The sequence below is a fragment of the Buceros rhinoceros genome, unplaced genomic scaffold (assembly GCF_000710305.1).
Source record: "Buceros rhinoceros silvestris isolate BGI_N320 unplaced genomic scaffold, ASM71030v1 scaffold18320, whole genome shotgun sequence".
NCBI lineage: Eukaryota > Metazoa > Chordata > Aves > Bucerotiformes > Bucerotidae > Buceros > Buceros rhinoceros.
Genome location: NW_010391491.1, coordinates 1,021 through 29,001, shown reverse-complemented (window position 1 = coordinate 29,001; position 27,981 = coordinate 1,021). Strand labels below are relative to the sequence as shown.

At 49.0% G+C, this 27,981-nt stretch overlaps 1 protein-coding gene across 1 annotated transcript in view; it reads left to right on the top strand.

The window, feature by feature from the left end:
• The first annotated feature begins 768 nt into the window (after positions 1-768).
• The window catches only part of LOC104498584 (serine/threonine-protein kinase BRSK2-like), a 28,233-nt gene continuing 1,020 nt past the window's right edge, over positions 769-27,981 (top strand). Inside the window, exons 1-5 of the mRNA XM_010141986.1 lie at positions 769-993; positions 1,944-1,992; positions 6,199-6,322; positions 8,181-8,361; positions 9,040-9,129. Of these exons, the coding sequence (XP_010140288.1) occupies positions 915-993; positions 1,944-1,992; positions 6,199-6,322; positions 8,181-8,361; positions 9,040-9,129 (523 nt within the window). The 5' untranslated portion in view covers positions 769-914. The remainder of the gene's footprint in view (positions 994-1,943; positions 1,993-6,198; positions 6,323-8,180; positions 8,362-9,039; positions 9,130-27,981) is intronic.

Genomic DNA, 27,981 nt, shown 5'->3' with positions numbered 1-27,981 from the left:
TTTATTATTATTATTATTATTTTCTTTGTTTTACTTTTCTTTCTGTGGTTTTCCTTTGCTGACACGTGGTTGGTTAAGATGATGAAGCCTGTTATGACACTGTTGTTCTTGCTGCTGCCGCTGCTGCTGTTGTTGATTATGCTGTGTTCCCAGCTAACTGCATGTCTTTTTTTTGTTTTTTGTTTGTTTGTTCGTTTTCGTTTCTTTGCAAAATCCCTCCCCCCACTACCCCTTCACCTCCATCTCTTGTGTCTCCTCGTGACATGGTGCATCTTTGTGACTCGGATGGATTTTATTCTGACTTTCCTTCCTCTGCTCGCCCGCTCTATGCGTATTTCACTGTTTTTGATGTGCATGGACACTCTGCGTCTGTCTCGTAGCCTATCAGAAAGTTCTTCATCCCCCCTCAGACCTCCGACCTCCCTTTCTCTCCCCGACCCCAAGTCTCCTTGGACCCTGATGCTTGTAGGAACGCCTCCAGGCCTGGACATGTACTCCAACCAAAGCCAGCACTTCAGCCCAACCCAAAGACGCAGACTTTGCCATCCAAGAGCAAATTGGCCGAAAAACCACTCCAGTCTACTAAATCCAACCCACTCCCCACCAGCAATACCAGCGCCCCCTCCTCCCAGAACACCCCTGTGCAGAACGCTCAGGGCCGCTCGCCTGCTGCCAGCTTTAACCCACAGCTGGCTGTTCCTAAAGTGCAGACCAACCCTATGTCTCCTGTTAGATTGCTCCCTTCTAGTACTGACCCAAGCACCAAATCTATCCCCATCATACAGGTCACCCCTCACCCCTCTCCAAGGGGAAGTCCCCTCCCTACCCCCAAGGGGACACCTGTCCATACGCCAAAGGAGAGCCCAGCAGGCACACCCAACCCAACACCACCATCCAGCCCCAGCATTGGAGGAATGCCATGGAGGACACGGCTCAACTCCATCAAGAATAGTTTCCTGGGGTCTCCTCGCTTCCATCGTCGGAAATTGCAAGGTGAGTACTCCCCCAGGCGCACAGGGTGCTTCTGGTTTGGGCAGACGCTCAGCAGCCAGTCGATGCCTCTCTGTGGCTCTGCGAATTGCATGTACTGCAGACTGAATATTGCTATTGAAAATGCGAGTGATAGCGTCAGCCAGCCCTAACCCGAGGCCCGTGGGAGTAGCTTTGTCAGGCCACGTGCAGCAGCACGTCCCGAGCCCTCTTCACACTCCAGCTGTACAGCTCTCACTACCCCTGTTGTGGCTCTTAGAACAGAAGAAAACTTTGTCTTCAGCATCTCCACTCATTTTGTCAGTGAACCTGGAGCTCAGCCATTTCCCCTGTGGCTGTACTCCAAAAAAAAAGATAGCCAGTAGCCATGGGCTGAAATAGTCCTGAAGCACAGCTTGTTTGATCTTAGCTAATGCTTTTTTTGCCTCCTTTGGTAATTGGTGTAAAAAATCTCCTTAATACAGTCAGCTGCTTCATATCTGCTGGCCAGTTTCAGTTTTCAGCGTCTCTAGAATGTTGAGACGTGCAAAATTTTCTTCTACAAGCTCCAGGCGGCTTTTTGCGTTCAGGCAAAGGGCACTCAAAGTCACATGCGTTATCCTCAGATGTCACCAGCTGCTATCCCAACAGCCGGGGGTTTTACAGCGCACCGGGCTGTGATTCCATGGGAAAGGAGGACTGCAGCCATGGAAGAGTTAGAGTTTGAACTGAGATGGTCCAGGAAATTGTCTCTGAGCTGTTCAGAGAACTGCGGAGCATTGCAGCAGTGAAAAGCAGTGCTTGATTAGTGATCTAGAGGTCCAGTGTCGGCACTAGTCTGCAGAGGCAGTGGGCAGGCGCGAGAGGGTGTGATGCCGGGTTGTTTCATTGGTGTACAAGCAGCAAATGTGCAGGAGGTGTACTGAATCATGACTTTCTTCTCTCCCTCTCTTTGGCCGTGCGTGCGTGGGCAGTACCTACACCAGAGGAGATGTCTAATTTAACTCCGGAATCATCCCCAGAGTAAGTAATTTGCCGGGATGCTACTTTTTCCCCACTGCATACAAATGTCATTTCCGTGCCTGAACACCACAGGGTGACGTGTTCCTGTTCTGGACCAGTGTCTGGCCGTAGCCTGTTACCCTGTGAGTGGGACAGAGCTGTGAAATGGTTCTTGTGCTGAGGACCCTGGGCCGAATCGGTGCCTCAGTAATGGCAGTGGGGTCAGTGGTGATGGAAGAGTCTTCAGTAACCACCTCATTTTCTCACGGCTTGCTGAGTTTGTAACGTTCCTTCCTTCTCTCTTTGTTCATTTGGCTGCCAGGCAGATCACTTGTGGGGAGTGAGGAGGATGATCGATGACACTATGTACTGAAAGGTCTTCCTTTCGGTACAGGAGAGTTTACACCCTCAGGATAACACAGAAGCCTCTGCTAAGCCTCTGCCAGAGAGTGATGCTCCAAACACTTCCTAACACAGGCAGCAGATGCCAAATTATTCCTTTTTATTTTCACAGCTTGTGTTTCTGCACCCAGTGCCCATAGACTTACCCTGCCAACCAAGGCAATTTGGCCTTTTGTCGAGATACTTGTGTAAAAAATTCATGAGTCATAGATGGAAGTTATGGGCCCAGAGTTCTGTAACTGGTGACAACGGTATTGCCTGAGCAACGTTCCCCAGCCCTGGCATTTCCCTGGTGTAAGAGGGGCACTCTACACCTAATGCTGCCGAACGGAGAGGGAGGAAGACTTCAGGAGAGGGGGGATCAGGGAGAAGTACAAGTTAGTAAAAGAAATCTAGGAAGAAAAATGGAATAAATTGTGTTCTCAACATTTTGGAGCATTTACTAATAGAGAGGCATGAGAGAATTTCATAAAATGAGTGAATCCTTATCAAATATGGGATAGGAGTAACATATAATCTCGAATGTTTTTAAGGCCATTAAAGCAGAAAACCATCTGAATTAAATTCCTCTCCTCTCCTCTCCTCTCCTCTCCTCTCCTCTCCTCTCCTCTCCTCTCTCTCCTCTCCCCTTCATGCCTGTATGTTGGTGGAAGTTTTTCTGTTCTTTTATTGCCTTCTCTGCTTCCCACTCTTTAAAAGCTGGTATAGAGAAGTAGTGCCTGTCATTTGAGGCAGTTTGGATGCAAGTCAAAGCCTAAGGCCCTTTTTTCTTTCTCTGTATAATTGCCAAATTAATGAGTTCAATTGGGCTGCACTCCGCAGTAAACATAATAAGAGTCATAAAAAATAATGAACTGGATGATATTTTAAAGATAGATGTCTAGTTGCTCAGTGCCCACTTCTACATGTCTTATTTTTTCTAGTCTTTTTTTCCTTTCTGTAAGAGATGAGGTATCCTTGTCAAGAGCCGGGCTGACCTCGTGGGCTGAGCGATAAATGCGCGTCCTTGCTGCGGTGCAGCGGTGACTGCCCTTCATTTAACAAACCTGGTGGTTAGGTAATGCACTGTGACATGTCAGGGTGATGCTGATCTTCCTCGTAGGAAAAAGGCCTAGAAAATGCGTTAGGGATGGCGTTTAAAGAGACACAGCTCCGGCTGCTCTACGCCCGCAGAGCTCCGTTTGCCTGAGCAGAAGTGCTGTTATTTATGCCTCACGGGTGGACCTCTGGAGGCTACAGATCCATGCGCTCAGGGAGGGCTGGTGAAGGCAGGGAGGGTCTCCAGAAGGGATGCAGTCAGATACTCCAAAGGCAGGGAAAGGACCAGCATCAGAGGAGTGAGAAATGCAGTGTGAGGTGATAAAGCCCCAGCCTCCATTTGCATGCTAATCTATGTGCTGTTCCATCAGCTGGACACCCGATTCGATTCCCTAGAGGAATCCACACACCCAGCCTCCCCCGCGTACCTCCTGTCCCCCTCCTCCTCAGGAGGTTTGCCATGACAAGAGAAGGTGGGTGATTTTAAGTACATATTTTACTGCTTGCAGCCTGATCTCCTGAGATGCGAGAGTATCTCATTCAGGGTGCTGGGGCTCCTTCATTCATACCCATTTTAACCCCAGTTAGTAGCACTTAGCTCCTTGTAAGAGGAGGGAAACCTTTACTGTGCCGTTTTACTCCATAGCTGCCCCCTCTTCTCCCGTGGGCCCATCCCCTGGGTGTACGAGCACAGCTCCTTCTGCCGATTTTGGGGAGAAAAGCCAGTGCATGAGTGCTGCATCTCCACTCTGTTCATTCCAGACGCAGGAGAGGCCACTGGCATCTATTCTATCTTCTGCAACACCAGCAAAATTATTTAATGATGAACTCCGGTGATTTACGAGCAGGAGCGTGGCCCGCGCTATCAGCCCGTCTTCCCGAGCCAGGACATGGGTGGCGATAACCTTGCCGAAGAACAGAGCCCAGCTGGGCTCTGGAGACTCCACACCAAGCTGAACGGGAGACACCCCCTGTGTCGTGGGGCCTTTTTAACCTGTGCGTGTTCAGGGTGTGAAGGGCAACACCAGCAGCACCATGAATGAAAACACAGAGAAGAAAAGCCCCATTTGAACAGGGCAGACCGGCCGTTAAATGTGTCCACTTTTTCCGGGCCCAGCTTCCACGTGTGGCACACGCGGGCCCCAGGAGTCCATGTAGCCAACGTACAAGACAACCAGCCGTTTCAGATGGATAACCAAGTGCTAATTTACTAATGAGCATGGACCTGGACACGCAGGGAGCTATTGCCCCAGCTCTCCAGGGGCTGGCAGAGCTGTTATGCTGTGTGCGAGACACATGAGCTAATTAGAACGTAATTTCCTTTCACTCTCTAACCCTGGCTCCTTAACGACCCGTTTAAATGAGGGGCCCTTTCTCTTTACTGCTCCCCGTGCTAGTCTCTGGCTCACTGGCTTGGCTACAGCTGCCTGTGAACATTGCAGGGAGTGACAGTTTTCCAGCCCACTTTAATCGAGGGGGGCCACTGCTTTACCCAATTGCAAGCGCATCTTTCCGTCCTCTCATTTTTGGTTGCAAATGAGTATTTGCTCAGCTGAGCAGTCCTCCAGTTGTGGTCTTTCTACTGGGGGCAGTAAATGGGCAGTGAGACGACAGTTGTGTGATTCATGGAGCACTGTGGAGCGGGGAATGAGCACAAACTGCTGCACGCTGCTGAGGTCAAACTTTGCTCTGTTCCCTGAAGGTCTAGACCTCAAATTAGTTTCCTAGTTGGCTCCTCTCTCTCCTGGTCTCTGCTCTTCCTCAGCCTGAGTCTTTGCTGTGGAGGTGAATCTACTAGTAACACTCTCCAGCTGCTTAGTGCCATGCTGGAGAGCTGGCGTGTGGTAATCCTTCTGGCAGACGGCTCTCCGTGTCTGGAGAGGTTGGTTGTCTTCTTCCACCGAGGGATGCATGTCCGCCAAAACTAGTGAGACCCTGTTGTGGGCCGTACTGTAAACTAGACCTGTCACGGCATTATAAAGTACCCTGTGGAGGAGTGAAACCTGCAGTCTTTTGGTGGCAGGTCTTTTCATTTCTGACATTTTCATGCTGAATTCTTCCCTGCTAGAATATGGCTGATTTTGGTGGAATTTTCCGAGTTTAGGGTGGTCCAGCAATTCATTGGCTGTATCTCATGGCTGATGGCATCTTCTCTCCCCTCAAAACCACACTTGCTACCTTCCCCTTCACTCATCATGTAGACACCCTGAACGGGACAGTCCTTGTCCTGGCCCTCTGTGTAGGAGTGGGTTTCACTCACTGGCAGATTGGAGGACCGGTGGAACCCACAGCTTGCTTTAAAAAGCAAGATCCGGGGGTTGTACTGCCAGCCCAGCAGGACCCCTTCAGAAAAGGAACTTCCCAAGAGGGTTGAAGTTGGGTGGGAAGGAACTTAAATCCTTGTGATATCAGCAGCGGCATATTGTCACAAGAGAGGGAGAGATCCCTGGAGACAAACCAGAAGTGTGTCCCCTGGCTTCTATGACCTTTATCTATGCAGTATTAATTGGGGTATTGGCTCAGTCCAAAGAGTTGCCATTGCTGTTTCACTGTGGGTGACACATGCTGCTGGGCTGACACTGTGTGGTCCGTCATTTCAACAGTTTTCACTAAGAGGAGTGTTGCTCTGGATATTCTCTGACACTGCTTTCCACTTACTGTTAGTAATAGTACCACATCTGGAGTGTTACCAAAACTTCCTTGTGTTTTTTTAATGTTTCCTAGCTGGGGGGATGTAAGAAATAGCTCTCAATATTCTAAGCCTTCTCTTTCTTTTCATCACATCAGGCTTGCCAAAAAATCCTGGTTCGGTAACTTCATCAACCTGGAGAAAGAAGAACAGATTTTTGTGGTCATTAAGGACAAACCACTAAGCTCCATTAAGGCTGATATTGTCCATGCTTTCCTCTCGGTAAGTGGCCTCTTGGAGGCTTTGCTCAGGGGTCAGCTCCGGGACTCCTTGTGCCATGTGTTACTGGGCAGGGTCCCTGCTCCTTCACATGCATCTTCTGTGGATTTAATTTCGGTGGCCCATTTACTAACACCTCCGCTGGCCTATGTCTGAATTTCTAACTGTAGATAATACTGTCTAAGGTAGGATTACATTTCAGCCTTCTGCGGTTAGAGCGTGCTGTTGGGGCAGTGTCAAGGCTGCTGCTTTGTCAGACTAACCTTCCAGCCACCCTCTGGGCAGCGGACGGGTTCTCCTCTGCTGGGATGCCTCCACCAGTTGAGTCAGACAAAAACCCTGTATCACATCTGCAGGTGTTAGCTTAAATCTCCTCCTCAGTGTTCAGTGCTCCTCAGTGGCGAGAGGAGAGACTGTTTCCTCTGGTGACTGGGGTGTCAGTTGTTGCAGTTTATTTACAGCCGAGGAAAGCAGAGGGAAATTATCTTTTTTTCCTATAGAAAGTCCTTTTTCTCACTATCTAGAAGTAGCAATGAAGAAAAAGTCAGCACAGTAAGGTTAATTTGAGAGATTTTTCAAATCTAGGTAGTTGACAACATAATTAGACTTTTTTCAATAGAATTAAGAGAAGGAGACTTAATTTCTTATATCATTTGTTTAAATGATATTTGTTTCCACAAAATACCCCGTTCCTTTTAGTCTCTGTGATGCAGCAGTGAATTTCTTCCGAGAAAACAGCCATAATCCTTTCAACTGTGCAGGTATACAAGGAGCAAGTGCAGTACAGTAGCACGCGTCAGACACTGGTGTCCATCGCGGATGGGCAGAAGCAGCCACGTTTCTGTGTCAGCTTCCTGCATGTAGCTGCACTCCTGGGTTTATGCTGTGGTGCAGCACTGCTGGCTGTGCTGGTGATCCTGTGCCTACCCCACACATGTGGGTTGAGGTGTGGGGTAGTAATTTGTGTGCAACCCCTATGAATCGTCTCTTAAAGCCAACTCAAAGGCCTTGTCACAGCCTGCGAAGTCAGTCCTTACGGTCACTTCTCAAAGAACTCACCATCATTTTCCTTCCTTAATTAGAGACCAGGTTTCCAAGTGATTTGTTGGGTTTTTTTTTAATCTGGTCCTTTATGAAGCAATAAATAGAATGTGAGTATGTTAAATCTTGGCAGGAACTTCGAACCGTTACTGCGTGAAAATGAGGCAGTTACGAACATCTACCACAGGTCAGAAGGTGCAGATATTGGATGGTACCGGAAAGTTTCCCAGAGTTCTTATACACACTGATGGGAGTTGTGGTTTGAGGAAGTACTTGCAGGCAAGCTTTCCCTGTGGCTGCTCCAGGCACCTGTCTGAGTGTCTGCACCGTGTCCCGACACCTATCTGATACCATATTATCACCAAACCACTGAGGTTGGAAGGGACTTCAGGAGATCTCCTGCTCAAAACAGGACCAGCTATGAGATCAGACCAGGCTACTCAGGTGGCTTTTTCTACCTGGTTTTATATCCCACTGGCTATTCTGCCCTCTCCCTTAATATCAGCTTTCACTGAGCAAAAGGCTTTTCTCAAAACTGGTAGAGTAGGAAAATAAAGACCAGGTATATGAAGCTGTGCGATATGTAAATGTAGAAGCATGCTGGGTATTCCACCAGTGTTCAGCCTTAAACTGGGGTCAGTCCTGCGAGGAGCAGTGTGGTGCCAAGCAGCCTACACTCTGCCGGGTTTCACGAGAACACTCTGTACGTTACAAATTCAGCTCCAGCAAGACTTACCTACTCTGGGATGGTGTCTTGTTCTAAATGGAACCTTGCGGCTTTGCTCCCTTTCTACCATCTCCTCCTACCGACCTCTTTCAGATTCCAAGCCTCAGTCACAGTGTCATCTCACAGACAAGTTTCCGTGCAGAATACAAGTCCACAGGAGGTCCTGCTGTCTTCCAGAAGCCGGTGAAGTTCCAGGTGGACATAACATACACAGAAGGGGGAGAGGCGCAGAAGGAGAACGGGATCTACTCGGTCACTTTCACACTCTTATCAGGTAATTGAGGCAAAGCTGAGAAATGGGGGCAGACTGGCTCGGTCCTTGCTGCTGAGGAGACCAGCAAAGAGAGCTCTGCCAGGGGAGAGAACGTAACTGTCTTCACCTCAGGGGAAAGTTCAGATGGGGCAAGGAGGGCAGCAGGAACATGAATGATACTGGTAGTGACGGAAATGCTGGGAGGGAGAGAGGTCCCCAAAGAGGTGAGGTTGCCACCACCATGGTGAGTGCTAAAGTGACTGCTCTCTGCATTGGATTTGAAGTATCTCCCTCTGTTGTCTTCTCGTGTCCCTCCAAGGTTTCAGTGTCAGCTGGGCACTGTGGGGCCACTGCTCTCTTCCTTCTGACAGAAATGTGCAATCACCCTTTTGTTCCGGGTGGCCACATGCTGCCACCCCTCCCAGGGGTTAAACAATAAACCAAAACCCCGCACCTTTTCTGTCTGAGCCCAGAAACCATCCTGCCTCCTGGTAGGTCCAGTAGTCCCTGTTACCATGGGGGTGCCTGATAGTTCCTCAAAGCCGTGCCTTCAGCTGGAGGACACACCGCCTGTCAGCATACCCCTGGGGGCAAGGCTGAAGGGAAGGAGCTTCTGATCCTTCCCCTCCAGCCTGGGTTGTGTGAGGATTTGGCTCCCGCTCCTCTCACCACCGTTTTGTGTCTCTTCTGTCCTCCCAGGTCCAAGCCGTCGTTTTAAGAGGGTAGTAGAAACCATTCAGGCACAGTTGTTAAGCACACATGACCAGCCTTCAGTGCAGCAGTTATCAGGTAAGTAGTTCCCACTGTCGAGCACCTCAGCAGGGACAGGAAGGTGAAGAGCCTCTCAGTACCAGGAGGCTGAGGGAGGCCATCCCTCTGATTACAGCGAGAAACGAGCTTCATTCAGACAGAGCAGTAACTCCCCCCACCCACCCTGCTCCTCCCTCTCTCATTCCCACTCCAATGCTCCCAGCACATTCCCCAGCTGAACAGCTTCTGCCCTCCTCCCGCCCAGAGAGCCATTTGCCCACTTCTCCATCAAAAGCTGCATCATCAATAGATCTTCCAGATTTTCTCCAGCTCCAAAATCTCCCAGAATAGGGACATGCTCCAGGAGACACCAGATTTTCAAACCCTTCAGGCAAACTTTAGCAACCTCCGTCCTCAGAGGGTCCCAGAACAGAGCTGAGAGCTACTTCTAACTTAGCCATTAAAAGCAGCGTGGTCAAAAGGTGGCTAATAGTTTTTAGTAGCATGATCCAATTCTTGGCCCAATACTGTGGTAGCACAAGTCGTATACTAAGGTTCTGCAGAAGCTGTATTTTATCTACTTTTTAAGTAAATTTCAATTCCTTGTGGTGGTAAAGAAAGCCTTTCGTGTGTGACCCTGTGCAGTGACATCAATCTGAACGTGCAGGCAGCCTGGTTTGATAATGCAGAAACTGGCCTCAGCCCGTCATTACATAGCAGATATTCACTCTGAACACTAGTGGTGACACACACACCAAAAAAATAGCAGTGTTACCTGTTCTTCCCTTTAAAAGGACAGAACAAAGACAAAGGTGAAAATTGAAGACTTCAGGAAGTTTAGCTATTGCGAGTGCTTCAAGGAAGGAGAATGGGGAAAAGCAGAAGGAGTGTACAGGTAGAGGGAAGAGAGAGGAGCAAGCAGAGAGCAGAGGCTGCAGGAAGAAGAGAAAGAGGCAGGAGGAGTGGGAAGAATTTTCCCACTGTATGGTGATGAACAGGTAGTAACTATATATTATACAGAAGAGCCAAATTCTGTGCTTGACCTTTGTGTGAACAAGCCAAGACAAAAGTGGGGGAATGAAGCTGGCATTACCCCCTGCCGTTAAATCCCAGGTGTCCTTGGCTCATTGCACAGATGGGTCACATCCTTCCAGTCCAACAGTGTGGCTTCAACAGCTGAAAATCGAGTAACACCCTCTAGAAGAGCATGTGCTTACTGTACGACAGAGAAAGGTGCTCCGTTCAGGAAATACTATTTTCCACTCTGCTTTTGCGCTCCAGCGCTGCCTGACCTCCTGCATGCTGGATTGCAAGAGTGCCCAGCTCCTGGGTTATTCTCTTAGGAAACGGGAAAGGTGAGGATACGAGAACTGTGGTTGGGTCAGGTTTTTGCTGTCTGGACTTCTGAAATTAAATCAAGCTCAAGGAAGGAGCCAGAACTTTTTGTCCAGCCCTTCCTCTTGGGAGGTGCTGGGGCCAAGTGAGAGTGAGGGGAATTAGGTAGAAAAGCATCCTTTGAGTCCAGTTTGTATTACCTGAGCTGCGTGAGCAACGGTCGAACATTCCGTGTTTCTTGGGGCAAGAAGTGTACCATTACTTTCTGCTGAGAAAAAACTGTTAAAAAGTTAAATAACATGGTGATCTCTCTTAACTTCTTCACCTAGTATGTGCTAGCTGCTGAGGCTCTCTGGAGGCACTGGGCCCCTGTCGCACACTGGCATGTGAAGTTGATAAGACAGTCATATTACACCAGGACTAAAAACCATTTGTCTGACTAAAGCTCAGGGAGATGTTCATGGCAAGCTGCTGTCAGAAATGTATCTGACTTACAGTTTTGCTCTGGTTCTGGAAGGGAGAAATCATAGCATAGACACAATCTCTTTCTCCTGGCCAAAGCTACATGAGAGCATGTCATTCGAGCAGGGAAAGCCCAGCCTGATCTTCAGCGCCCCAGTGGAACGGGCAACTCCACATGCAGCGAAACCAAAATGAATGGTCTCTTGAAACTTAAAAACAAGAATTCCCTTGGCCAGGGAGTCAACCAGGCAGGACAGCCCAGGAGAGACAGGCTGCCAAACTATCCCGTATCGTATCACCTGCCCTGACAGGAATACACAAGTCTCTCGAAAAGGAGAGCAGTAATCCAACCTGAAAAATTTAGGTGGAGCAGAGTACAGGGAAAAGAGAAGAAGAAGGGAAACAAAAAGGATTGTGACCAAGAGGAGACAACCAGTGCATCGAAGTAGAGAGGCCCTGCAGTTCACAGCCCCAGCCAGTGAGAGAGTGAGGAGAAATCAAGGGGTGAAGGGGTAGCAGGCGTTCATGTTCAGCACCCTCCTTAGCTGGGTGGCTGTGGTTGGGAAGATGTGTGCAACTTTCCTAGATTGCCGTGGAGTTACTCAGCATTTCTCACTAGAAACAGGGCAAAGTCTTCTCTGTTTCTCTTCTTCCCCCTATTCCCAGCCCTGGACACCTCACAGGAGCTGTGGTTGTGGGACTCTGCTCAGGGTGGTGGTTTGAGGACGCTGTAGGCAGCCTGCTGGTGCGGCAGAACGAGCTCACAGTTCCCTTTACCTCTCCTCCCCCACGGCTCTGGGGCTGCTGCAGCACTGGAGGTTTTCCGAGCTCTGCTGTGCACAGACAGGTTGTTTCCCCTGCCTTTTAGTTCAGGTGCCATCGCAGGCGGGGTGTGAAGGGTGCGTGCGTGCGAAGCAAGGCCTGCAGGAGGGGAGGGTTCAGTGAGCACAGGGTAAAGCAGACCAGCAAAGCCTGATGAGCGTACGGCACCGACCGTCATTCTCTCTCCTGCCCCTCGCTGATCCGCTCTGCAGCATGCCAGCCCGCTAGGCGGCTTGCCTGGGTTTCAGAACACACTTTCCTCTTTCTCATTTCCTCCAGCTCACAACAGTGTTTGTAGATGTCGTGTTGCCCATGCATCTCTGTGTGTGTGTATGTGAGCCTGACACGTACCTGATTTAGGCAGATGTGTTTCTGTGTCACACTTGAGCACCTTATAGTCTCCCTTCCCCCAGTAGATATCCCTCTAGTCACCTCCATTTTCTCTTCCCAACACTGGCTGAGCTTATTTCTTCTGGCATACACTGAAGCAGGAGAGCTTCCCTCCCGCACCTGAATAAGTGTGTAAATAAATGAAATCTATCCCAAAAGCTAATGTAATGCTTCTAAAATCCACTGTCCAGTTGGCCAGATTGAGTGCAGCGTATCAGCCCTCTACCCTCATGTTTCAGGACATCAATTCCTCCTTGGTGTAACTGCTGAGACAGTACCAGGCCTGCAGACTCCTGGCTGGTGTAGAACACATAGATAGGGATTGGTTGTTCATTTTTTCCTCCCAGTGAAAGAAGTAAAGACCATCATATGTAAGTAGGGAAGCCATGTACCAAAAATATCCTGGAAGGCATGCTTCATGGAATGTAGGACCTGTGGAGCTCCTCGCTGAAGCAGGGTCTGGAAGCGAGGGGCTTGCAGATGCTCATCTTCTGCTGAGCACACTGGACACCTCCCCGGCAGAGAAATCTTCACGAGGATTGCTAAAGAGAGAAACCGCAGCAGGCTCAGGGAATCTCAGACCCAAAAGGGTTGAGAGAGCAAGGTAGCGTGAGGAGGACATGGTCTGGACACTTGGCCTGCTGTTACACTCTGCCTGTCCGTGTGTGGCTGCTGGTGGAGACAGAGCACTGGATGGCTTTTGACTTTGATCTGAAGCAGAATAGCTGTCCATGTGTTCTTGTTACTGGTATCACAAAGTCCATTAAGCCCAGCGAGGCCATCAAAGGACAGTCCCTTCTGGATGGCGAGCGAGTACCGCTGTCCGTGAGAGCAGCTGGCCTCGTCTCCACCCACGCATGGCTCCGTCCGGGAGCTCTGTACTCCAAATCCCTGCTTAGGTATCCCTGGGCAGCACTGCCCTTCGGTGGGATTAACGGATCTCACTCCATGGAGGAAAATACCTCAGATTCGTGCCTTTGTTTCAGCCCAGTGCTCTTTCCATTAAATCATAATCTGTTTTCCTCCGACGCCTTTGCACAAAAGAGTAATAGAAACAGCTGGTGAATAGGGACATGCAAAAGCCATCTGTGATCATTCACAGGGTATCAACTTTTATTTTCCTAGTATTTCTTTACCTCTTTGGGCGTTGGTTTTAAGTGTAGGGTGCTGCAGATTCTTATTTTTTCCCATTTTCCCTTATTCTGGCCAATCAGCAATACTGAAATAGCATTTATAGCATCTCTGTAGTAGGTTTCCTATTTCTTTTTTTATATGTATTGGCTTCATGTCAGATTTTAACCATTGGCATCTCAAAGTTCAGAGCATCTCAGTGTTGCTGCTGGAAGTGCCTTTCATCGGCATAAACGAGTGTTGAGAGACAGTACCCAGCTTCAGAACAGGGCAGTGCGAATTCTCCTCGTTGTGCAGATCTTCTCTCTCCCCGTGCTGGCATACACCTCAGAGAGCAGTTCGGGTTCAGGCGACTCAGGAACTTGATAGAGCACTGATCTGTGAGCTCTGGGTGTTCAGCTTCGTGGCTCACAAGAGCTGGAGGTTGGCTGATCTGCCTCAAAAAAATGAGCAAGAAATTTTCAATTCCCCAATGTGCAAAGGATTTTATCATCAAGAGAGAAAAGGGAGTAAGGAGCAAATGAAGGGCTTTGCAAGGCAGACTCCAGACAGGGCTAACAAATACCAGTTTGGAACTGGACTGCAAGTCAGTTTTATCTGGGGCTCATCCAGGTGCCGGGTTTGTCTTGGTTCCTGCGTTCTTGTGCGATCCTTTATGTCTTATCGCTCTTGTAGTGGCTGGACTGGTTAGATGGGCAGAGCACTGGTTTTCTGCTAAACAGCTTTGGTGTTAGCACTGAACAGTCTTGAGGAGTCCTGGAATAGAGCCTGTAGAAGAAAAGTGGAAGTTCTCCTGAGTTTTGATAGGAGAACAGTGATTTCAAATAAGCACCCAAACACTGGGGAATTCCAATCTAGATGAGAACTGCCTGGGACCAGAGGAACTGGTGGCTCCCTTGACATCATCTCCCTTACTGGAAATGTTTACTGGGGCCTCTGAGCATCTGGCAGGAGATGCTCGGTGCTTTCTGGGATCTAGCCCTGGATTTGGAGATCTCAGAGGAGCAGCTGTTTGGGTGAGATTTCCTGGGCTGGGACAAGTCACAGTCTCAGAGGTATCAGAGGCATCACAAACCAGGCAGCGCAACTGTGAAATTTATGTAGGCTAGAAACACAGAAATGAAAGAAAAAAGAAAATCAGGGGAAAAAATTCAGCAGAGTGCTGGTATCTTATAGTGGATTAAGAGCTCGTTTGCCCTTTGGAAGGAAGGTCTTATATTAACCAAAGCATTTGCCGTCTGCTAATGAACTGAACTGGGTGTCATTTATGAAAGAGTCTTGGTCACATCCAAGGCGTGAGTGACTGCCAGCAATCTGTATGAAATGAGGAATTGCTTTAGCATCAGAAGGATTGAGATCTGACACTGCCACTACCTTTAATTAAAAAATTAAACAGCACACATTAAAAATGCACTTACATGACCCATCAGCGCTTCTCAGGGCCTTCAGACCTGGCTTTATTCACCTCACATAACACCTGGATCCCACAGTCGCGGGGTTGCGGATTGTTATCCATGAGCAGAAGCCGACTGGAAGAAGCTAAGGCTTTTTAATTAGAAGGAAAATTCTACTTTAAAATGATGAAATATTTTATCATACAGAGCATTTACTAAAGCAGATGTTACAATAAGATGGAAGTGGAGTATTCCGGTAATTACCAGAACAGAAGCTGAAGGCATACACACTCCGTTAGACTTCCAAGCGATGCGATATGAGCTGCAGTTTCTGTGAGCTCATGTTTGCTCTGCCTCAGCAATGGGGGGAGAAACAACCCGGTCGTGTCTTGGAAAGACATTCAAAGCACAAATAACTTGGGCGCAGTTCCTGGGACTGGCCACGGCAATATAGAGCGTGCAAGTTCTCTAGTTGAGAACTCTAGAAAAGTTCTATGAAAGGCAAATCAGGTCTTATTAGTTTTCCTTTGATAGTTTTCCATTTTCAAAAAAGGGTTTGTGCTTTTCCCTGTCCATCAAAACCAATTCTATAACCTGCAAATTTAGATTTTTAGGAATAAAATGGGGTACAGAGCCCAAGATATTATGCTGTCAAAAAGCTGATGTCACCATCCTGCCGTAGCCTGTCTGTGTTCTAATTAATGCGTGCAGCCCTGTTACGCAGTTAGCTGTAAACGAAGTTCCAGGAAGAGCTCTGCTGACTGCAGGTGGCTCAGAAAGCCAGACAGCACTCTGAAGTATTCACTGAAGGAGACATGATCACTTTTAAAAGTTCAGGAGAATCTTAGCAAAGCAGCCACAACGTTTTCCTCCTGTGGCGTTACCCAAACAGTACCTGCCCTGTTCCCAGGCTGCCAGTTCCTGTGCGGCCACTCCGTCTGGATACACTCGAGGGAAAATTCCAGGTGCTGAAGCGGGAGGCGGAAACAATCTTTTGATCCTGTTCGAGACTTTCCTTGCTCTTACGCGTTTGTTCAAAGCTAAGTTCTGCTCATGATGGGTGAATGCTCTGAGCTCTGCCCCTGTACATCCGTATTACACTGTGTTACAACAAGGTGTAGCTGACTCCCAGGGGGCTGGACAGGAACCACGGAAAGGCAGAAGTCAAACAACCTTCTCCGGGTTATCGAAGAAAAGTAATGATACCAGCTCCTGACCGTGACTTCTGGCCATTGGCTCGATCAGCTGCTGTGGGCGCTTCTTAAACCTGTTCGGTGTCTTCAGGGAGAAAGGTATTCTGGGAGCGTAGTCTGCCTTCTCTCAGTCAGACTAGCCAACGAGTGTGGAAGGCAGGTAAACTCCTGACTTCTCTGACACCTCTGATACCTTGTTCCAGTTCTTGAATCCTCCCTTCTCTTTCACCTCCTTCCTTTTTCCCTGTTCTTTTTCTCTCAGTCCTATGCCTTTCTGAGAGACCTCTCATGAGTATCATCTCCCGTTGACCTCTGCCTCTAGCCTTGGGGATGGAGAGCATATATTTGCTGCTTCTGTGTCCCTGGACCAAGCACCTCCCCTCTCTACTCCGTGCTTTCCCAGGTGATCTGTGCAGCACAGGCCTGGCTACATCAGAAAACACACCTATCCTTGCTCTTCTGAGATGTGTTGAGCTTACCCAAGCATATCCAGCACCCCTTCCCCCTTTTTTGGAATTACTTTTCTCAGTATTTATGGGGAGAAATAAATGAGGAATTACCCTGCCCTCTCTCCTGCAGACTTGTCAGCAGACAGGGAGCAGTTAGAGCTTCCCAGCAGTCAGGTGTTTTCCACATATGTGTGCATGGTTCTTCAATACCCGAGTGCTCATCGAGAGGCCAGGCAAGAGGAGATCTGAGGCTGAACCCAGTGCTTTAACTGTTACCCACTTGCTCAGCAGCGAGTGCTCCACATGGCCCAGCACTCGTGGACGCAATGGTTCAGATCCCAAAGAGAAGGGAATCCCAGCAGGTTCCACATGGAAGTGTCCAGCTGGGCTGGTCCTTCCTGCTTTAACCCTGGTATGTCGAGCTCCTTCTGCTTGTCGCACCTGAGTTAGAAGCACTTGGAGGCTGTGGCAATGGGAGCTGCACTCAAAGCGGACAGGAGTGTCATAGGGCCAGATTCTGCCACCCTTTCCAGAATAATTCTGTTGCCAGCAAATACTGACATGGAAAGCAAGAGGAGTAAGAGACAACACATGAATGAGAGGCAGAGTTACGCTGAGAACCTGGGCATTATCCTTTGGGGTCTAAAAGATGGTTTTGAGCTGTGTAAGTAGCCTTCTCATTCCACGTCCAAGAGCCCGGTGCTGCATTTCCTCCTCTCTCAAGGTTTTTGGTGCGCATAGATCAGCTGGCTGGGCATTTCCTGGCTGTTGCAGGCTCACTTGCGAAACTGGTCAGGCTGAATGATGCATTCAAGGCTTTTAGTTTGCTCATATGGTAGCAGAATACTCCCCACATCTCCTAAATGCCTGTAGCTGTGGTAAGAGGTGAGTGGCAGCAGCGGGACTGGTCTGCTCCCAGTCACAGGGCCGGGTTTGCACTGGCGTTCATTGGGTGGCAGAATTTGGCCTGGGTTGCGTAAAGACCGAGATGTGTGTATGTTTCCTGCTTCAGGTAATAATGTGCTAAGTTACTACTTGATGCACAGAGGTATGGAAACCTTTTTTTATGTTTTTCCCTCCCTCCCTCCTCTTTCCGTTCTATGATCCAGACACCACTAACTGTATGGAGTTGATGACTGGCAGACTTTCCAAATGTGGTAAGAACTTCCTTCCCTTCTGCCTTTTCTCCTTCCCCAGCCCCTGCTGAGCACCATAATAACGTGCCGTCCCGTCCCTTCCACCTGCCCCCCTCCCCTATCCCTGCTCTCCCACGCTCTTTTCGAGACTACCCACCCCGTCCCAGCCCACCGCCGTTCACTGACCTGCTGGACACAAGCACATCCCCCTTGCTCTGTTCCTCCCCATCCATGCACAGATGCACAGGCTCCACGACAGCTTTCCCCGTCATAGCGCAAGTGTGTGGTGTTGCACTTGAGATTCCCTCCCTCACTGTAACCCAGGCCAGCGATTTTCTGTTTCTTTCCTGGTTTTTTTTCCTCTTTTATTTACTTGCTGCCTTTGATTCATGACTCTTCAGTCCCTGTTCTGCAGTGAAGCGGAATGCTGCCCTGCTAGCTGCTGTCTCCCTTGGTTTGCTGCTGTTTATTGAGACAGGATTGCTGTGTTAAATAATTCCGTTTGGCATCCACTCCCTTCTTCCCCAGCTAGCCTTGGGGTAAGACCCGTTTACATCTTCCGCAAGACACACTTGGTGTAAAATTGTCCTAGTTCCAGTCTGGTCTTGGGGAAGGATGTTGTGTCTCTAGCTGGAGCAGTAGTGAACTTACTGGAGGTTCAGAATTTTGCTAGGAATGACAGAAAAGCAAAGCTCGGCTTGCTTGGGGTTCTGTGAGTTTTGGATGGCTTGTCCCTTGCCTTCCCTCCCTTCTGTCCACACGTGGACTGTGTTCTTCCCTTCATGACCACTGCCCCTCCTGACTCCTCCAAATACATCGGCAGGAATACCCGAGTACTGCGAGAGAGGGTTTTGACTTACTGCTCACATCTTGCACGGAAAGGTTCTGTACAAGGGAGCTCTGTTCTCTTTGGATTCCGTTCTGGTCTCTGGGTGGATTGGGGTGTCTCTGTGAAAGGGAACACAAGCTGTCGAGGAAGCAGTCGCTGAGCCAGGACTGCTCGCCAGCGGGACCTGCGGCTCCTGCGTCATCTCTCATAAACTGAGGAAAGGTGTTCTGGAGTTGTTGGGACTCTGTAACAACAGAGGAAAGCTGTCACGGTGGAGATGACATTAGGTTTATGCACGTGTGACTGAGGCGGTATTTGGCCCGTTCCCTGTATTTCAGATTATTTCTTTCCCTTCAGTTGCAGCTTTGCAGGTGGAAGTTTTCTCTTCGCTCTGAAAAGAGCTCGCTTGAGTTTTCTGGGTTGTATCGTTTCTGACCTCCTCACCAGAACCTATTGAAGTTTTAGGCAGACATCCAGCTGCTTCTTGAAGGTATCAGACAGCAAATCTCTCTTCTCCCTCAAGCCTTTGTTTCTTGCCTGGACCTGGCATTCACATCATACGAAAATACGAAAATACGGAAATGCTGATTCTGCTGCTGGCTGGGCAGTGCATTGGGCTGTCCCGACACCCAGGCAGTACCCACCTCCTCCAGACAGAGAGCAGTACCGCTCGCTCCCGAGTCAGCAGGGCCTCCCGCTGCCACAGTGGCAGCATCAGGCCAACAAGGGACAAAGAGGACAAGGTGAAGGTCAGCAGGGAGACTGGTTTGTGGCAGCTACGCACAGACAGAACAAGTGTGTGTGTATACATATATATATGTCCAGGGAAGGGAGAAGATGGGGGTTGTAGGGGTTATGGGGAGCTGCTTCCTTTAAACCGTGCTCCTGTTGGTGTGCTCACGTGCAGCATAACCAGTGGTGACTGCACCATGCGGAATTCCACCTCCTGTACGACAGAAGAGCTGTTTCATGCGCAGGAGAGCTCCCCACAGCTGCCCACAGGAAGGGGAGCGAAAGGGGATGGTGCCAGCATTTAGCCTGTGCCTGCAAACCGTCCTCTGTGAGCTTGGGGACAGGGAACTCCAGTGAAGCTGACGCAGTGCTCATCCAGTAACAACATCTAGTCTAAGAAAAACTACACTATGGGGGGGTTTGACCTCATCATTGCTCTGTATTCTGAGAGGGAGCACAGGGAGCCATTTTTGCAAAAGAGTTAACGCTGGAGCAGGAGGAGCTCATCAGGTGCTTCACGCCAGGCTCAGCCACATGAAAGCTCCGGTGGGAATGAGGAGTATCTTTTCACCCACTATAAACCATTCGATGCTGCAGTTAACAGCAAGGCAAATCTATTTCGCCCTTTAGGTATTATCTCATCTTCTGCTAGCAGTGGCCATCGGTCTGAGAAGTGGTTTTGCATAGAGCCATTGGCACTGAAAAATGAGTTAATGCTGACCAGCAGAGGTGTGTCACAGGAGCTGCCAATATCCCCGTGCGGTAGCAGCTGCTCTGTCAGCTCTACCTGTGCACAGCAGGAAACTCTTAATATTTCACAGCAGAAGATTTGGCTCAAAATAAAGTTGAATGCATGTGGGGTGGAATATTTTATACTTCCTCCCATTTCAGCCAGGGGAATGGGCATTTCTGTCGTCCAGAAGACTAAACTGGTTTCCGTGAAGTCTTTCATATCCATTTTATAAGATTAAATATACTTTGTAAACATTAAAACCTTTACATTTAAAACGCAGCTGTAACCTGGAAGCTGCCTATAGGAGTGACACCTTCCAACACAGCTGATCTATTCCTTGTGTGTATTCAGAGCCAAATCAGTTTAGTGACAAATAAGCTTTACTGCTTCATGTGCTGCCGTTAAGCCTTCTAAAATCAACACAGCTGTAAAAGAACAAGCAGGGTTCTGTTTCTTTTGAGGTAGGATTGAGAAAACTGTTTACTATCATCTAATCTGGTATTTATGTCTATCTCACTGAAGAATAGGTTGTTTAAGTGACAATGAGGTTCTAATAGGTTCTGCAAAGCCTTTACATTAAAAAAAAAGAGTCAAGATAATACAGGCTTCAACCACGAAGCCCAGAATTAGAAAGCATCGTTGTAGGTTGAGCACATTAGATCTGGAGCCAGTAACCCACTCTCCACAGCAGCCCGTGGTGCCATTTCAGTAGTCCTTGTTGAGGAGAGGAGGCAGTCTGTCTTTGCAAACTTCAGTGACTTTAAGCCTTTTAAATAGTGAGCTGAGAATTTCTTTGGGTAGTTGTCTCGGTAGTAAAGCTGGTGGTAGCCTGTGATAGCTTCCCTTACCAGCTCGTCCCAGTTTTCTGGTGGAAGTACGTTGCACCAGAGGGGTACGCCTGCCTTATTCTTGACTTCACCTTCTGAGAAACACCAGGAGCCCATAAACTGCCCCCGGCTCTCCAGGCTGTCGCTGTCTGGGGCTGAATTTCATTTCCACGTAAGGCAGACTTTGCTTGTTGTTTTCCATCCCTCATGTCATGACTCTCAGAGAAGCCTCCAGTGACATCAGTGGCACTTCCCAGAACTGGGTGATGATAAGAGGAGGAAAAGGTTAGTGCATGTAACTAGCGCAGCTCCAGTCAGGTCATGCTGTCATGTTGGGCACTGCCCAAACATACGCTCCTGCAAAGTCTCAGGCTGTAACCCTGTGGCAGCAGGTTGGCCAGAAGACCTCGTGTTCCTTCTTACATATCCTGGGTTGCCGCTTACAATTCGAAACTGTGATCCCTGGCACTGTAGTTAAAAAGCTGTTTGGATCCTTGTGTGTGCCAGCAGCTGTCACCAGAATGATCTGATCAAAGCAGAAGCACAGCAAATCCACTTGCCTTTCATATCTTTCCAATGCATCTCACTCAAATCTCTTGCTTCCAGTGTTTAGGACTCGACAGCGCTTCCTATTCAGAGCCATCTACCCTTGCACCCACGGCCACTCATCCTGCGGGCACCCAGAGCAGGTGCACTGCAGTAAAGGCTTCTCTTCCCAGCTCCAGGAGTCACAAGCCCGTGTCAGTAGCTTCCTAGGCTCCTGGAGAAATTAGGGGACATTTTGTAGTGTAAAGCTGGTTGTATCACTTTTGGGTTGAGTTGTGGCTGAGTTGGGTTTGGTTGGTTGAGTTGGCTCTGCGAGTGCTAGTTCAAAGACTGTTGGTGTTAGTAGCAGCAGCAGCAATCTGGGGTTCGTGCTTTTAGAAGTGATCCTGATCCTTATTGGCATTATCTAGAGGAATCCTGCTTCGCGGGCAGTAGCTGTTTGATGGAAAAGGAGGTTGGTGATTTGCATTCATGAAGTTGTAACCGATAGCAGAAACACTGATGCTGAAACCTGCGGAAGAGGATGTGCTGCCCGCCCAGAGAAAGGCTGTTCTCACTACTGTTACACTCTGAGGTAGTCACAACGGGGGCGTTCATTGGCATTTCTGAAAAATGTGCTGGCTGCTGATCTATCTGAGCATGGCTGATTCTTCTGGCTGAACTGTGACCCAAAGGAGAGACAAAAGGAAGACGACCCACCTGAAGGATCATGTATTCATTCATAACGGGTGGATCACACTCGGATCAGTCAGATTTTCCAGAGAGTTCAAGCCAGGTTTCCCAGCTCTCCTCACCCGTTCTAGTAGCATCCTTTGCTGCCCCAGCAGGTGGCTGACTCCCCCAACTCCATAGTCTGTCTCTTCCTTCTAGTGCTGTGTCGCGGAGGCGTTTCTTCTCCAGTTCACGCCTCTTGTTTTTGCCCTGTAGAAGAAGGCAGCAACACAAACGGCAGCTTGGCACTAAAGGTGAATCCAGATGTGCTGAACCATTTGGTACGTCTCAGATCCTGTTGTGACAGCTGTGGCTGGATGTTTACTGCCCAGTACAGGATCTTTTAATCTTTCTCTGTAATATCTAATACAGAAAACACAGATCTCTCTGTCTTAAGATCACAGTACTTTATTTATGGCTTCCCCAAAGATTAAACCATGTTTTGAAGGGATTGCTTTAGAGGACACGACGAAGCAACATTTCACCAGCATACACAGGGTGTTTCTCCCACTAGGACCAGGTCAGAGAACTTAAATCCCATAAGATCATACTTGAACATCCACCTGGCAGGAAATGACAAATCATATTAGTAAATGCCAATACATGTCTGATATTTCTATAGATCAATAAATGGAAGGAAGCAGCAGAAGTCTCTAAGTGGAGGGCAAGCAGCAATGCTATCATCTGCTGAGGCTTTACAAGAGCAGTCATCAGCTTCCCCTCTCAGCACACACTTGTGGCGGCAGGTCTTTGTAGAAGGACAGGCAGATACAAAGAACTCTTGGGCTGAGTCCTTTACCAGCCAATTGGCCAGAAGAGCAGGGTTCCACAGCAGAGTCTGGCGCCTCCTCTTCCCACCGCTGTCCTTGCCTGCTCTTTCAGTGCCACCAGCTGTCCAAACGAATGTACGATTCTCTCCTCTCGTCGTGTCTCTTTTTTTGAATGTTATGTGGTGGAGCTGAGTTGGCCAGAGCTATTCATCGCTAAGGGACACGTTTGTTTTCTGTTTAATTACTCATGTCTTAGCTCTGCAGAAGGTGGCAGCAAGGAATTACACCTCATCTATTCGGGTCTTTGCTGCCTGTGTCCACCGTTCTCTAACTCATTACCCAACAGCTACCTGTCTCAGTTACATTATCTGTGAGACGAGAGGCTGACCTGGATCTCAGCTTCTCTGTGTGTGAGAGAGAAAATGTGCAAGACAGAGGCGGAATGGCCATCTGGATGCATCCAGCTAGTCACAAATATCGGACCACCCTCCCACAGAGGAGACGAGCTGATTCAGGGGAGTAAGAACAGGATGGGCTATGGAGCATTTCCACGTCAGGTTGGTCAGATCTGCCCAGGTGTCCAGTGACTGAAAGTTCCCACCTTCCACTGGAGCACGGACACCTCTCCTGCCGGTGTGGGACAGTCCGAGTGGCTCCTCGCAGCAGTCTGTTTCTGCAACCGCTGCTTTCGCTTGGCGTTTCTCCTGGCAGAGCCCAAGGGCTCTGGAAAATAAGCTCTGTGGTTACCTTTGGAAGTCACGTTTCCCAGTCGCAATCCAGGTGGCCTGTTAAGAAACTGGAGTTGTTCTGTGGACTGTCTGTGTCCATTTTCTAAGTCCGAAGCAGAAATGAAACCAAAACAACTGTCCCATCAGGTAACTAACTAGGGAAAAAAAATAAATGGCAAAACTTGTTCTGGTCAATCTGTTGTGACCATTTATAAATCGAGTAAAAACCTCATCCATGTCTCTTAAAGTGCTTTCCTGACTTCTTATATTTTTAGACAAGTACCCATTTGGGGATTCTGCAGTTCCTTCTGCTCACTTTGGATGGGTTCGTAGACTAGGAGGAAGTTCTGTGTGATGGCCTCCAGTAAGACCTTGTAGTGGCCTTTCTCCAGTCCATAGGAAAGTCTCATGCATCCAACCATTAAAGGAGCAAAAAGTCCTTTCTGTAGCCTTCTTCAGTAGCCAGTGAGCTCTCTGAGGCCTCTCTCAGAGGTATTCGTACAGTGCCTGGACTAGGGGCCCTGTAGTCTGGAGGAAGACCCCCCCACGTGATATTACAGCTAAACATACACTGCATATACTCTTGGAGCGGGTTCTGGGTTTCAAGTCTCCTGTTTTCAAAGGCAGAAGGGTCTCTGACAACAGAAACCAAGAAAACAGGCAAAAAGTCCTAAAGGGGGCTAGAACTCTGGCAAAGTAGCCAAATGGGTTTGAAAGGGAAGGAGTTATTGCCCATCACCAATGCTTTACGGGAAAGGAGTGGAGTGTTTATGACAGGACTCGCAATACAGAGCAAGCTAGGGATGAAAAAGAAAAGGGGGGAAGAGAAGTGGAGGAGGACAGGAAGAAAACCTCAGCAGCACAGGCAGGTGGGAGACAGAAAGGATGTGAAAGCGACAGGGGCGGGAGTATGGGAAGTCGGGCTGGCAGAAGGTGTCTCTGTTTCCAGTGCAGACCTGCCTTTTCCCATTCACTTTGTCCCCAAACCTACTCCAAAAGCGCAGGAACCCAACACTTCTCAGGCTGTACGGAGAGGAAGGACCGAGGATAATCCCACAGGCGGCACGTTTGTTTTGTGGAGCTTCGTGTGCAGCACCACAAGGATCAGTGTGTTAAAAATACCAAGACTTGAGAGATGTGGGCTCACAGGAGAAGCAAGTGCCCCAGGGTTTGCTTCCGTTAAGACAATGGGGATGTTGCTATTTGCTTCGATGGAAAGAGGACCAAGTCCTCATCTGACTGTCTTGAAACACCACAAAGCAGCAGGCTCTAATCAGTGACAGAAGTCTCCAGACTTGCCCTGAAGCTGCTTGTTCACCACCTCCTGTTATTTTCCATGGAAGACTCTGAGAGCCTTTGCAAGGTCAGGGCAGTGTTTGCAGGGTGCATCCTTTCCTGGTGTCACTTCTGGTGCCTGGAGTGAATCACCTCATTTTCTCTTTCCTCTCTTACCGGGGTACTCCACTTCCACTTTGCTTCTCAAACCTGTGACACCACTGGGGCTAGGTCAACGTCAGCAGATGAATGGCGTGGGACTGTCAGGGTTGATAAAAGCCACCTGCCCAGCTTCCTTTTACGGTTTTGTGTCTGTCTCTGGCCCTGTTTCTTCCTCTTAGTGCCTTATTGTATTCAAGTGCATTCAGTTTTGACTTCTTCCGTGGTACTTGGCCATGGCAGTGCTGCACACAAACCAGTGCCTTCTCCATGAATGTACTTCTCCAGCCATCCTTCAATACATGACCCTTCCATAAGCTTCAGTGCTTGTTCTCAAACGCATTCCCCTTCCCCCTCTTGCAGCATACAGCAACTCGGTCTAACTCAAACCTGCGCATACCCATCTCCTCCTAACAGACGTAAAGCTAACGCTCTGACCCTCCCCTCCTCACCCTTCTCACGGTTTCTCACCCTTGCTGCCCTTCACGCCTTCTTTGCTCTGTGTTGGTGAACATTTGTTCTCAAGAGGGAAGAAGACTTTAGGTACAGATGCATGAAACACCAGGGAAGTTTTGAAGAAGCAGTGAGCCATTCCTGTCGCGAGGAAATGGGATGTCATCTCACTTTGCGAAATGAGAGGGGCAGCCTTTTTGAGGCCCCCAGATGGACCTTCAGGAGTGAGAGCCTGTGGCACATTGTGCTCTGAGTGCTAGGAGTGGAAGATGACTGAAAAAGCCTTCCCAATCCATCATCACCTGCATTTTCAAGTCTTGTTTTACTGGATGTATAAGGGAACCGAGAGCTAAGAGGAGCAACACCACGCACCATTCTCATGCTTCCAGCGTGGCTGACCCATGTTTACATATCTGCAGAGAACAATGTCTGCAGACTCTTTGTCTGTCCAAAGACCAATGTCTAGACCAGCCCACGCATGGATTAAGAAGCTGTCCTGTAGACAACACCAATGCAGTGATTGCGTGGCTTCATGTGGGATCGGTTCTTTCTTGACCACAGGGTAGGAGGGCGTTATTACCTGGTACTTAAGTACTCGTCCAGGTGCTACAAAAGCCAGAGGAAGGAAAGGGTTAGTGAAACGGCCTGTTTTATTTTTCAGTAGTTCCTTTAAACATCCCTAAGGATTTCCTACCACCCATTAAAATTTGACCTGAACATGCTGATTGTAAGGAACCCAGTAGCAATACAGGCAAAGGAAAGAGACTGTTAAATACTTTTGCTTCAGTAAATCTCCAGGCACTTGAAAGTCGGTAGGGCACAGGGAGGAGAAAGGGTGGATGAAACCAGGGCCGCATGTTTCAATAGGATCATTAAAAATACCGTATCAGGACTCAGCAAACACAAGATACATCAATATAATTTTTAAAGTGTTGTTTTGTCTACTGTTGCTGTCTACGTGAAAACAAACACCCCGATTCCCGCAGAGCCCTGCTTACTCTGCCCTCTTCTTTCCCTCTAAGCTTGTTGAATAAACTGCTCAGCTGAGTAACTAGAGATACCCCCCTCCCCTTTTCTCCCAACCCAGCAGTCTTTCCCTCTCCAGCATTTTTTTCAGTGCTCTTTTTCATTCTCTCTGCTGACTCCATTTGCTTATGAGGATGAGGGGTCCAAAGCCACATAAGAAGCAGATCTGCCCACATTCCTGCAGTCAAGGCTGAGTGTTTGCTTCCTTTTTTTCTTTCTTTTCATTGAAAAAGAGTAGAAATGAGTCTGAGCAGATAGAAGTGAGTCTGAGCAGAGCGTGCGCCCACAAACCTCAAGCACTTTTAGGGAAATCTCTGAAATGGAAGTCACAGATGTGGAACTGATACCCCTCCCAAAGCGCTGGCATGCCCGGGGAAGGAAGCAGGCGGAGCTCACGGAGCTCTGACCCCGAAGTGACTTGAGAGTTTGATAGCCCTTCTCTTCTTAGCCAGAAACTGAGGTACGGGCTTTGCCCGTCCAAGGGGAGTGATGCGCTTCCAGAAACTAATGGCCATTCGCCTGTGGCGTTGGTGTCGCCAAATGCACAGGCAGACCCAGGGCCAGGAGTACGTTAAGCACAAAGCAGCAGGTAGAGGAAGACAAGGAATGAATTGGATAATAAGGCTGAGATCCTTCACTGTGTGTGCCAGCCATTTGATTCTCCTCAATGCCCATTATCATGCAGAGGAAAGCAGCAGCTACCTGGGTAGCACGGGGCAGGAAAAAAGAGGAAGACATTCCATTTTGCAAGACACACATCCCTTGTATTTCCTCTTTCTGTTGATGTCTGTGTAGCATTTTCCATTGGACAGTAAGGAAGCACTTGACCAGCTCTTCAGACAAGCTACTGTGCACCAAAATTAGTTGCCTGCTGTAGGAACTGGTTTGCTTGTGTTTGAAATGAAGGTGAAGGGAAATACAATATTACCAAGTCCCCAGTGCCCACCAGCTGTGGATTAATGGCACTCTCTGCTGTGAAGAAACCCCCGTGCTCCCCACCGAATGTTCCCATCTCAGGGAGGAAGGGTTCCACTCCTCCACCACACTGGAAGGTAGATGCAGGGAGCCCGTTTCCTTCTGGGAGATGGAGAATGAAATTACTTAGGTGGGATAAAAATGACTTGAATTTGTTAGAATGATGGAGCCAACAGTCCCAGCGTTGAGAAAAGGGACTAGAAGTGCCCCCAGTAGGCCACCTTCCCGGTAGTAGCTGGTCCTCTTCCCTCGGTAGCACCCCAGAGCCTTCCACACCTCTGTTGGCGTGGGACTGGAGTAACAGCACGCAGCCCTGCTGCCTGGGTGGCAGGAAGGATCGTACTCGTGCACTGTGCCCAGCCCACATCCTGCTCCAGGAGCTGCCTCAGGGAGGTACCTGCACCCCTCCCTGGCTCCTGACTCCACTGGAGTGAGTGTCTGTGGACTGCGGAGAGAACATAAACCCAGGACAATGAGGAAGTGGTTCTTGACCCTGGGAATAGATGTGTAACAGCCCGCTTCCACCGTGCATTCCGCACCTTCGTGTCCGGCTCTGGGAAGGATCTGAAGGTGCTGAGAAGTGTGCGGGTAGGAGCCACACACCACGGGTGCAGATGGCAATACTCAGGTCAGCCGTGGCTCATTTTTTGAATGCTGTTTCCCTTGGAGCACGCAAGTGCTACAGGTTTAGTGTCAGAAAGGTGAGCAAGGAGATAGAAAGAAAGAAAACGTAGAGGAAGCCTCCTGCCCGGGTGGCCGGAGAGCTCAGCGAGGCTGCCGAGCAAAGCAGCGCCTGGCGACCACACACAGGTCCC